Source organism: Sinocyclocheilus grahami, unplaced genomic scaffold (genome assembly GCF_001515645.1).
Source record: "Sinocyclocheilus grahami isolate Dianchi unplaced genomic scaffold, SAMN03320097.WGS_v1.1 scaffold619.1, whole genome shotgun sequence".
In the NCBI taxonomy this organism is placed as follows: domain Eukaryota; kingdom Metazoa; phylum Chordata; class Actinopteri; order Cypriniformes; family Cyprinidae; genus Sinocyclocheilus; species Sinocyclocheilus grahami.
Genome location: NW_015505798.1, coordinates 94,889 through 107,314, shown reverse-complemented (window position 1 = coordinate 107,314; position 12,426 = coordinate 94,889). Strand labels below are relative to the sequence as shown.

At 36.4% G+C, this 12,426-nt stretch overlaps 1 protein-coding gene across 2 annotated transcripts in view; it reads right to left on the bottom strand.

Annotated features, from left to right (window-relative positions):
• Window positions 1-7,887, bottom strand: part of LOC107557774 (succinate-CoA ligase GDP-forming subunit beta) — a 127,138-nt gene extending 119,251 nt beyond the window's left edge. For both annotated transcript variants that reach the window (XM_016241300.1, XM_016241299.1), the window contains exon 1: window positions 7,732-7,887. In XM_016241300.1, coding sequence (XP_016096786.1) covers window positions 7,732-7,815 — 84 coding nt within the window. In that variant the 5' untranslated portion in view covers window positions 7,816-7,887. The remainder of the gene's footprint in view (window positions 1-7,731) is intronic.
• Window positions 7,888-12,426: the final 4,539 nt, after the last annotated feature.

Genomic DNA, 12,426 nt, shown 5'->3' with positions numbered 1-12,426 from the left:
TGAGAGAGAGAGAGAGAGAGAGAGAGAGAAATGCAATAGAATAGAATAGATGCACTGATGTACGGGTGTAGCTCAATAAATTAGAATGTCGTGGAAAAGTTCATTTATTTCAGTAATTCAACTCAAATTGTGAAACTCGTGTATTAAATAAATTCAGCTTGACTGGCCAGCAAACTCTCCAGACCTGAACCCCATCGAGAATCAAATCTGTATTGTCAAGAGGAAAATGAGAAACAAGAGACCAAAAATTGCAGATGAGCTGAAGGCCACTGTCAAAGAAACCTGGTCTTCCATACCACCTCAGCAGTGCCACAAACTGATCACCTCCATGCCACGCCGAATTGAGGCAGTAATTAAAGCAAAAGGAGCCCCTACCAAGTATTGAGTACATGTACAGTAAATGAACATACTTTCCAGAAGGCCAACAATTCACTAAAAATGTTTTTTTTATTGGTCTTATGCAGTATTCTAATTTGTTGAGATAGTGAATTGGTGGGTTTTTGTTAAATGTGAGCCAAAATCATCACAATTAAAAGAACCAAAGACTTAAACTACTTCAGTCTGTGTGCACTGAATTTATTTAATGCACGAGTTTCACAATTTGAATTGAATTACTGAAATAAATTAACTTTTCCACGGCATTCTAATATATTGAGATGCACCTGTACTCATGTAAAAAACAAACAAACAAACAAACAAATAAAAGTAAATAAGTATGTAGTAATGTAGTTAGTTAAAACATCTATACATCTATGGAAACATATTTCCACCACACAAGAAAGAAAAAATAATAATAAAAAAACTCATGCTTTGGTAAATTACTTATGGCGTAAAATGTTGATATGTCATAATTATGCGGCAAATTATGAAACAATTCATAATTATGAGATAAGAGATGTCAAAGAATGGCATAAAAATTTAATTCTCTATTTCCTCTCACAAGTCATTCTGTATTAAAACCATTTAACTGCTCAAATCAGTCCTACAATTTTATCATCCTTAGCTCTCATCATTCAGTGTCACTGTAAATACAAGCGTTAATAGTTTTAAGAGAATGTTAATTACTTTAATGTCTCAGGTAATTAATTAAACTGTGTTTAAAGATGCTGTGTGAAGTTAAATTAGTAACTAACGTTATATGTTAATGCTTTCCCTAATTATCAGCATCTGATGTATCGACAAAAAGTGTTTAAGGACGACTGTATTGGATCCTTCACAGCGCAGTCACAGGCCAGCAGTCTCCAGGGGTTAAAATCCTCATTACTAGTCATAGCTCTGCTCTAAACCCTTTGAAATGACTCTTCTTAATTAGCACCTCCAAATGGCCTCACATTTAATTAACTTGCGGAATCCTTGAGGGGCGTTTTGATTTAAGAAATGAACACATTTTCCCATTCCTGATTGCAACTAATTGCTTTACTTTATTCAGAAATGATAGCTGCCATTTATCACGAATAATACAATACCAATGTTAAAATAGTCCCAATCAACGAAACAGTGGAGCTAATAAAATGCTGTTGATAAATCAGGGTTCATTACTGTAAGATCGTCTGAGATAATTAAAAGATTTAATAAGGTGTATTTCCATAGTTTTAGCATTTGCGCATTAGAGAAATTGAGAAATAATTAGACAAATGTTGTGCTTACAGGAACAAATGGTGAAACGATTTTAATTTAGAACATCAATATTTCTTCGAAGTCACAATGTTGGATAACGAAGCAATAATTGAATTAATGTGTGCTAGGGAAAAGTCAAATAAAGTTCATTTGTGACCTCTAAATGCTGTCAGCTCTTTTTGACTTCTGTTCAGCAAGGTCAGATGGGCACTGGTTGAGCAGCAGCCTTTGGCAAGTTGACAAGAGGGCTCCGTTAGGCCATGACGTGTGTGTGTGTTAGCAGAGCTGAGTTAGGGGGAGTCAGCAGAGCATGTCAAAGGATTTAGATCACAGAGATTTGCATCATGGGATACACTTTTGCCTTAATCTCCTAAAGACAGACACGGGCTGAAGGTGAAGGAAACTCTCTGCAGATATGAATTTAGCCATTAGCATAGCCAATAAGGAACATCATTCGGGGGAGAGAGGTCTGGAGGAGTGAGATCAAGTCTGTGGACAAATAGAAGTGGGCACTGAATCGTTCATAATATGATTTTATAAAAGGAATTCACTTATTTACTCACCTCGGTGTTGTTCCAAACCCATTTGAGTTCTTTTTTTTCTCTCTCTCTCTGTGGAACATACTCTTTTCTAATTGCAATTGCAATGACGTTTCAAAGAACTGGAGCTTTCAAGCTTCATAGAGGATGCAAAAGTTCCATAAAAGTGGAGCCTTTCTGAAGGGTCACATGTACCTCCAGATATCATTCTATTATGCTGATTTACTGCTCAAGAAACATTATTAGCAATGTTGAAAACAGCTGCTTAATACTTTTGTGGAAACATTTAAATGGTAGTGTAAGTCAGATTACAAGGTTAAAGTAAGACAAAGAAAAAGAAGAAAAAATTGACATTTTAAATTTCAGTTTCAAATAAATGGTATTCATTGAACTTTATCAACATTGATAATAATAAAAATAACCATTATTAATATCTGAGCACCAAATCAGCATATTAGAATGATTTCTGAAGGATCATTTGCCATATCACATTTTTGTGTTAGAAGCAAGCTGGAATTCAAATTATTTATCTCCTTCGCAAAATTAGTTATGCGATTTATTTTGAAATTCACTTTAGATCTCAGTGCATTGGTGGGAGAAGCAGCACTGAATCAATGCATCTGCTGATTTGGTCAACTAAAACTGGTTTGAATTATTCATGAATCTTGAGTAATCTGGTCCGCAAGTTCAACTCACTCAAATGATCCAGTCGCTGTGGCTCCTTTAACAACAACAAAACTTTCGGTCTATTTTTCACACAAATAATACTTTTGTGACTTTTAGAGTGCTTGTTTGACCAGAAATTCTCCTTTTGTGTTTAATGGAAGAACAAAGTGATACAAGTTTGTAACAACATGAGATGAACACAGAATTTGAATATTTAGTGAACTTTAATCAAATGTTTAAAATGCTCTTCATCTTTTAAAAAAATGAGCCTTTGGACATCCTTGGGAGCACAAACCAACTGAATAATTATCAAGCTAGACAGACAAAAGTCATTGGCACAGCAGTTATTGTATAACAACTTTTAATTTTCTGTAACACTAAATACCACCTCATCATAATCATCATTAAAGAAGAATTATCCCAAATGGACCGGAATACGAGTCCCAAAGGAGTGTTCAAAAGAGGCACCTCTCCTTCAAAAGGCTGCCGACAGAACTCTAAATGATTGCCGCCTTCCTAAATTATTGAAAAAGCCTAAACAGCCCTCATGAGCAACAGAAATGGCTATTAACCTTGGCGAAATGATATTTAAATCCGGTTACAGCAAACTTGCTCTACTGTATCCCTGGCGGCCAGGAAATGTAAATGCGTTCTCACTGTGGACAGATGGGAGAGACGCCTGCTGTTTGAAGTTCTTGCACCAGAGGAGTCGCACCCTCCCACCCCTCGTTTAAAATATTCAACAAGCAGCCTCTTCCAGCAGACTCCCCTGGTTCTGTTTCGACACTCCAGTCGAGCTTTTCAAGCTGCTGCAGCACTGTGAGGCGAATTAGCTTTGACGTCTTCAATCTTTGCGTAAAGATTTTTCCCCGCCCTAAAGAAGGAACGCAGCGGCAAATGTTCCTTTAAGTTTGGAGATGCGGCCTTGGTGCGGTGAGGGCTGTGCTGGAGAAAACAGCTCTGGGATTATCTCTAGGTCCAGACAGGAATTTCTGAGGAGGCATTGGCGTTATCGGCCATCGCCTGTCTTAAATCCATCTCTCTTTTTTTGCCATTGTCACTGACAAGCCATCTCTAATTTTCGAGCTGTCATAAAAGATGGGAGTGAATTGCCGTGATACCTACCTGCCAGTCACAGCTCCTGAGCTCCACTACAGCGGACTGGCAGCTGGCTAATCACTGCCTCTTGTCTCTGTGGTAAAAGTCCCAAAAAAATCAAAAATAGATTCTGTAAAACCTCAGGCTTGAGAAAAAAAAAACAAGAGTGTGCAGTTCTGTGACACGACTCGAGCAAACTAAGGGCTGGGTATCTATACAAATTTCCCAAATCAATCCAATTCTGATTCACTAGCTCTCAAGTCAATTCAGATTTGATTAAATCGATTCTGATTCTGATTCTGATTTCAGTCACAACGTGTATTTTGCTTACCAACAGGAGAAATTCTCTCTAAGGTATTGAGGCTAATTATACAGGGAACCTTTAAAGTATGAAAAAGTAATTGCATTTATTGCGTAGTATTAAATTATTATTATTTTTTATATTATATAGCAAAATATTACTATAGTATAATCTGATTCATGAACAAATGACTCTTATTAGCCGGCTCTTTTTAGTGAATAAAACACATGGAGCTCAATCAGTCTGATTCACAAACAAATGACACTTTTAGACCTTTTGCTTAATTAAACACTAATAATTAGTAATTAACACTGTTAGATTATTAAATATACTTCAGTGAAAGAGTACAAAAAAGGGTCTTACGCTAGACAGATTCAGTAAGTTAATTAATTAAGTAAAGGATTTAGCAGACTCATTCAAAGTAGGCTTATGTCCTGAGTTTGTAAGTCTTTTTGAATGACATTTTCTTGTAATTATTTTGCAGCACACATTAATTTTTTTTCTAATCACATTCAAATTCGACTTCAAACTGTACTGTATATTCGCTGACGGTGAAAAGTGTTAAGACTGGCATAGAGTAAAAGATTTATCCTGGGATTTCAGCAATTGATTTTGTGATCGTTAAAGTGAAGATCACGATTAATCGGAAAATGGATATATTTTTTTACCCAGCACTAGTGCAAACGTCAAAGTATGCAGTCACTGATTAATAACAAACAGCTCATTGATCGTTGTCAAGAACTGGCTGGCAGCCAGACTCCTAAGGAGATGGTGAAACATGGATTTGATCCAAACATGAGAAGTCCAAACTCAGAGAAAAATGGAAAAAGCTGTCCCAATCTGCATCTCATTAGTGTCTCGATATGAGTGCTTTAAAAAATGCTTTTCTGAATTACTTCTGACCTTCACACATACAATCTGGAGGTCCTTATCATCTTCACAAATAGCTTAGATAAACCTATCCATTAAAGATCTATTACCATAAAGATGTCACTTCTCCCCGATACCAAACAAGACTTAAATAAGTCATTTTAATATAAATAATATAACTGCACTTGGCACTATGTACTTTCCCATTAGAGCAGGCCCTCTCTCGGATGGATGAGGCTTGTACTCTGTTGCAGCGGGTTGCATCTCATTATATGAACAGAAATGAAAATATATGCTATCTAAGCACTCTGCATGCACTACTAAACCACATCTTACGGCAGCACAAATTGGACTGCACAAAGTAATGAAGTGATGCCTTTACACTAAATTGGTGTTGATCCAATGTCATTTTCCAGCACAGAACCTCTATATAACTTTGAAACTCCAGCTCAGGGACAAAATGAATAATACTAAGGTCAAAAAAGTAACAGATATTAGAAACTGAGTGTATTTAACGATTTAGTAACTTAATTAAAAACACATTTAAACTGAAAAGCAAACTTCCATGATGACATCAATGCTGCATTCTGGGAGTTGAATCAATAAATTGACTGAAGTCACAAAATCAGGTCAGTCAGTGCTTCAACTGACTGTCTGAACTAAAGTCACTGGAAAGATGCTTTTTCTAGTCAGAACGTCCAATGTTTAAAGGCCTTGTTCTGTGTACAAATGCGGCGTAAAGATTTATGAGATGCTGTGCCTTTGTGTGTGAAGTAATTTCAGAATAAAATTGTTTTAAGACAGTATTGATGTCTGAAGGAAGCAGACATGACATCTGTAGTGTTCAAAGGGGTTTATTGTGAAGCCAATAATGTGCAAACAGAATTTTGGTATTAAATTACGGCTGCTGTTATTATCAGATGCCTGTAGATGGGTGATATTTTAGTGTGAACGCATTACAACACACCTGATAATTTATGGAGGTTCAGATAAACTAAACCCTTTCTAGGGCCCTATAACACAGCTCTTTACAAGTAAAATATATTTATGCATGCCTTATGCTTTGGTTATTCCACTGAGTTTTGGGACAAAAACAACCATTCTTAAAGAAATAGTTCACCCCAAAAAAAGGCCCTCAGTTCATCCAAGATATAGAGGAGTTTGTTTCTTTGTTAAAGAAGACTTGTAGAAATTTAGCATTACATCACTTGCTCACCAATGGATCCTCTGCAGTGAATGGGTGCCGTCAGAATGAGAGTTCAAAAAGCTGATAAAAACGCCACAATTATCCATATCCAGATGCGATGTTTTCAAAATGTCTTCGATGAGGAAACAAACTCATCTGCATTTTGAATGGACTGAAGGTTGGCACCTTTTCAGCTAATTTTAACTTTTGGGTGAACTGTTCCTTTAAAGAGGGCAAGCCTCTGTCCTCTGACAACCAACACATTTGTTTTATGTGCCAACAGCCCCCGAACTATTTAGGGATATCAGTCAGGATTAAAACAGAACGGAAGGCGCATCTCAGATCTATTCAATGACCTACTTGAAACTGTTCTGTTCTTTGAAAAGTTTTGTTCTATAATGTCAAAATATAGCCTCTGACTTTCCATATGACTGAATTAATTTCCATTGAAACTGCACCGCTGATCTACTTTGTCATGTTGTCCTGGTTTACGGTCTGTTTGTGCACAGGAATCTTTCAGTACACAAGTCAAATGACACCCAAACAAAGGAAACATTCAAAAACTCTTCATGTTGCAAGACCAAAAGAGGACCACAAGACAATCGGCCAAAAATACTTATACTGCAGAAAACACAAAAATTATGACAGCAGGGAAATCTGCGTATACGTAAGATAAATATTAAAAATGACCTTTAAGCCTTTGCCGTCGACTGACAGCACATTGCTAATGGCAAGCTCAGCAGAAAAAAAAGTTTCATCACTGATGGGTCAAAGGCTGATACAGATGGACGTGATCCTGGCTTGAATAAATAGAGGACAAACCTGAAGGTGAAACAATCATTTCTAGTGAAACCTTATGAAAGAGCAAAAGAGCCCCCCAAAACATTTAATGTTATTAAAAAGTATCAACTTCAGAAATCAGTATTCCAGAAATGATATATAGCAGAATATACAAGCTGATGTACAGTATTATTATCTTATGACTCTTCTTTTTGGTTAGAATCTTTAGAACAACATCTTCAGAAGATTAACTTTAGGACAGAACCTAGAGTAGAATTTCTTATTTTCAGAACAGAAACTTCAGAAACTTTGTCTAAATTCATTGAAAAAGTCTGCATTGCAGATCATGCATTGTGTATAATAAACATATTTATATGCTGACGTCAGTTATCAAACACATTGTTTATGGTTCAAGTTAAGTAATAAGGCAAACTGAACAATTCTCCAAAGCAGCACTGAGCTGGATGACCGTCTGTGTGTCATTCTATTAAAGCATTTGTTCGTATCGCTTGTTAAATGAGTATTTGTACATATATTCACTGTTATGTGCAGACTAATGCATCATTATCAGGCGCTGTAAACAGACAGACAGCAGCTGCGGCACGCAACACTACGTTCTTCTGCTGGTCACATCACGCACTGGAGGAGAAACGTACAGATCCGCGATCTGTTACCTGGTTTCGGCTCACAAGCAGTTGTTTAGTGCTCGCCGATCGGAGTCCTCTCACAGCCGCCTGACATGCCATGGATGCCGCCATGTTGAACCGGAAGTAAGTCCTGTAGCGCTGACACACACGTGTGTGAGGACTGCTGGTGAGTGTTGGCTAGCTTTTGCAGTGTTGAATTGCAGGTCTTCAGAAACCTGAGTCAGCAAAAGAACACGATTGGACTATTTGCACTGCCACATTACCTCCATACTAGGCGGTAGGAGAAAAGTTCATTTGCACACAACTGTCTGGTTGTATACAGACGTATTCTATACATTCTTATGTATACATAAAGTGCAGATAATTGCGTAAATGTAGATAATTACATAAATTTGATCATTTATGTAAATATTGTTATGGAAGCACTTTTAAAATAGCTGTTGAATAACAACATTTTATGTAATACAATAAAATGTATTATTAAAATAAAATGCATCCCCTTCCATCTTAGTTTGTCATAATTTTTCTATTTATTAATTTTTGCTCAAATAAATTTTTCTATTGTTGGAAAAAGTCCTCACATATTAGAAAATGTATGTCATTATTGTTGGATGAAATGAATTTGAATAGTTGTTGAATATTGTTTATTTTTGTTTGTTTGTTTTGGTCAATATAATAAACTGTAAAAAATAAAATAAAAAGAATGCATAGACAACTCTAAATAAATTATCTAAATTATTTAGAAAATTATTAAAGCTAAAATTAATTATTGCCAAAAGTATCATCTTTATGTGTTCTGTTTGTCTTTAATAATTTAGTATAAACATAAAGATACAATTTAGACATCTTTGCCTATATACAAATGTTAGAATTAAGTTAGACAGTTTGTGTCTGATTTTATTTATTTAATCTTGAGTACATCTGAATACTGTTTAGTCTTGTGTCTTTAGGTCTTGTCTTGTGTGTGTTTAGGTTATTTAATATTTACATACTATGCTATCATGTCAGCACTAATCAAATGATCGTTTAAACAATGCAGAAGATAAAGAAGATCAACACAAAAGCAGGATCATTTTATGGATGTTTGATGGGTTGGATCGGATGCATATCAGGTTCCCAAACTTGGTGGTGTGTTTCTTTTGCGTTGATCAAAGGGAGGAGGTTTGATTCATTCTCATACATACACACGATCTATCTATATTTTCTCACTCTCTTCTCAGCTCTATAAAAGCACTCATTACTCTCTGACACTGTGAAAGGGCAGGAAGGGCAAAATGATCATAAAAAGCTGTGATTATGACAGAGAGACATTTGCTTCAAACTGATTTGTGTCAGCAGAAACCCATTCAGAGAGGATGATGAACCACTCCTGGAGAACATGAGTGTCTCTCTCCTCCCCTCATTTTTTTTTTTCACGCTACGGTCACATAAACAAGCCTCTGCCCCTTCATTACATTCAAACCAAAACATGCACATCAGCACATATTGACATTTTGCAATGGCAGAAGAACCACTATTGCCTTTTTTATTCTGTTATATATTTATTTCAACCCAAGCTTATTGGAAAAACGTGCCTGCAACGACATTTCTGCAAACAGATTACGTTGCTTCTTGCACGTTTCGCAACACTTTTAAAATGTCCAGTGAATTTAGCTAAAAGCAGTTTTTTTATCTGAAGTTTTATCCAAAACAGATTAACGTGAATCTGGCAACATTTTATTATGCTGGTTGTTGTAAATATCATGGTAGTTTGGAAATGAAATGTCCGGTGAGTGGCGCAAAAAGGTTAATAATGTATCGCATTTAAAAATGACATACCACCTGCACTAAACCAATAGTGTTAACACGAGATAATAATTTTTTTTTGTTTTACCAGACTTATACCCAAGCGTTTCACATCACACGTGCCATACTGTACCAGGTGGGCTACCAAGCAAGTTTACCACATCAGAAAAACAGTATGTATGCAGTTGTTTATGTGATGCAAACAACAAAATGTATTAGTTTATAAATGTTAAAACAGTTTTAGCATCACAGCATGGTATTGTGCAAGAAAACCATGCAAGAATATGCCCTTATTAATCTATAAATCTAATTTTTAGCATCATTTTATTGGGGAAAAAAGTATAAAAGTTGTTGGTGTTTCAGCTGGAAATTGCAGTGAATTGTATTGGTAGTTACGTTTTTTATAGTTTTTCAAAGTTGCAGGTATAGGCATGTTTTTCCAATGAGCTTAGGTTGATTTATTTCACAAATTACCTATCCTTTTCCAGCTACCTTTTAATGGGAAGAGATCCATATTTTCATTGTGTGGTGCATTTTTTACGTTTCACCTTTTTTAAATCCAGCCGTCGTACACAAACAAAACTTGCACACTATGCACAATATTCTCAATCTGTCGACCAAGCTGTCTTTTTGAGGGAGGATGTTTGTTTCATGGTATAAGAGCTCTGTATTATGGTAATGAAGCTGACCTGAACTTAGATGTTTAATAAAGGATGAGGATTCTTCTCAGCCCACCGAACAAAGCTTTTTGCTTCTCATACCACATTGATATGCAGCACTTATTCAAACATTTATGCTGCTGTCACATTTACTGCAGAAGCGTTTTGTATTTAAATTTGAAAGTGTTTCGACTGTAAACTTTACCAGTACATCGGTCGGATCCCATGAATGCCATTTATCGTTTCAGGCTATCGTTCCCAATCCCGTGCCATTTGTGAGACTGTGGTATTACACCACAGTTTCTGTTTCTAATATTTCTCCAGTCTTTTTCATTTTTCGAGAGCAGTCCGAGAATCTTCCAGCTACTTTCTTTCTGCAGAGAACGTGTTTCATGCCCAACTTCCCTTGAGAACTGCGCTGCAGTGATAACACCTCCTTTGCATTCAACACTGTGAGCAGGGTGCAAGAGCTTGTGAATTCTTTCATAAGTAGTTGATTCTGCTTTCATTCCTTCTCAGTTCCTACAAACATCCAAAGCCAATGCCTGCCTGAGGACGGTGGGGCCCGTTCCATCCTTTCTTACAAGCAGCCCAGTTGGAGGCCATGAAGCTTTCCTGCATGAGCTTTAGATCACAGGGCTGTCTCTCTTTATGATCAATGTATTTAAACCCTGTACACAGGTAGCTTTATTGATCCGCACTGCGAAACCGAAAACATCTGGCCCCCACATTGGACATCAGTATGACTCTGACAGCTAGGAACTATTGGCCTCATTAGCTATAGGAGAAAGAGGGAAAAGTGAGGGAAGCCTAATTTCCCTTCCTTTCACAGTCTGGTTCTCCAAACACCGAAGCACGCTAAGCCTCTTACCTCTCTCTGTCTCTCTCTTTTTCTTCCTCAAACCGGTTCTGAAGTCTTTTCTGCTCCCCTTCACCCTAACCCACTTTAAAAGCTATTCTCCTCCAGCTCAATGCAAATAAGGCCATTTCATTTTACTATGCTGGCGGTACATCTCCCACTAAAAGGAATGGGAAGCGGTGGCACACTCCATCTGTGCGCGGGATGTGGTACCTTTTAATGCCGTGGCGATTTTTCTTTTAGAGAATTACCACACTGAGCACCGAGAGCTGCGAATATTTCTGAGGAACTGCTAGTCTATAAAATGTAGCTATAATCTACAAATGGCCTTGAGTTCACATTCAATTTCATCACCTGTTTGTGTGGCTTTAGATGGCCATAAGAAAGTCTTGTTTGTTTTTGAATCTGAGTCGACAGCTTAGTCCTAGTCACAGAAAGCATAAAGGGAAAAATCTAACCCATGGGGTTGCACATTTTTTCACATTTTTAGAGGGAGAGAGAGAGCATGGCCTGTAAATGTGTTCAATATTCTATTACAAATTATGTGTATTTGATGCCTGCCTTTCTTGTTGGATCATACTATTAAACTTTGTTTGGAACTTTATTCATCTGTCTTCATCTGTATTTCTGCAACACCCGTGACAGTAATATGATATAATTCAGTTAATATAATATTTTTTATTTTATTAATATATTATTATTTTTTAAATTTTAATCCATTTGAAACGCCATGGATTTGAATCAGAAAATAATATATAACATAAAATAATGTGCAAAATGATGAAAATGTGTCATAATATGACAGACTAAATTGAAAATAAATGTGAACTTTTTAAACATTTCAAAAAAAGTGAATAAACATGTATTAATTTAAATGAGTATCAAGCATGTAAAAGATGTCCTTGGTGTGAAAATTTGAGCTCCTGAAACAATATCTAATAATGAGCATACTGAATTATTAGCTACTTTAGAGAAGTTACTGTGTTGTGAATTCTTCATGCTTTAGAAATTGTTTATAACTTATATAACCCAATCTCATGAGAAAATTACAGAGCCCCTAAGAAAAAAATAACTTGCATTTGCTTGCAAAAACTTTTTTACAAATAAGTATAAGCTTGAAAAGCCTACCCATAAACCCAACCGTGAATGAGGAAGAAGGTCATACAAAAACGTCACCAAAATTCACAACCAATTCACTAAAATGAAAAATAGTTCTTAACTGCTTTAAGAGTATTGCATTACATCTGTCCTTAAATATGGTCAAGTGCAGGGCCGTGCACAGACATTTTGAGGGGCAGTGGCCCAAAACCAAAAAAGGGGCACTAGGGGGGTGGGTGCTTGTTAATACAAATATCCAGTTGTTACAAATATACAATTAAAAGAGAAGACAGCACACTCTGTAATAATTTCAGACTTTAT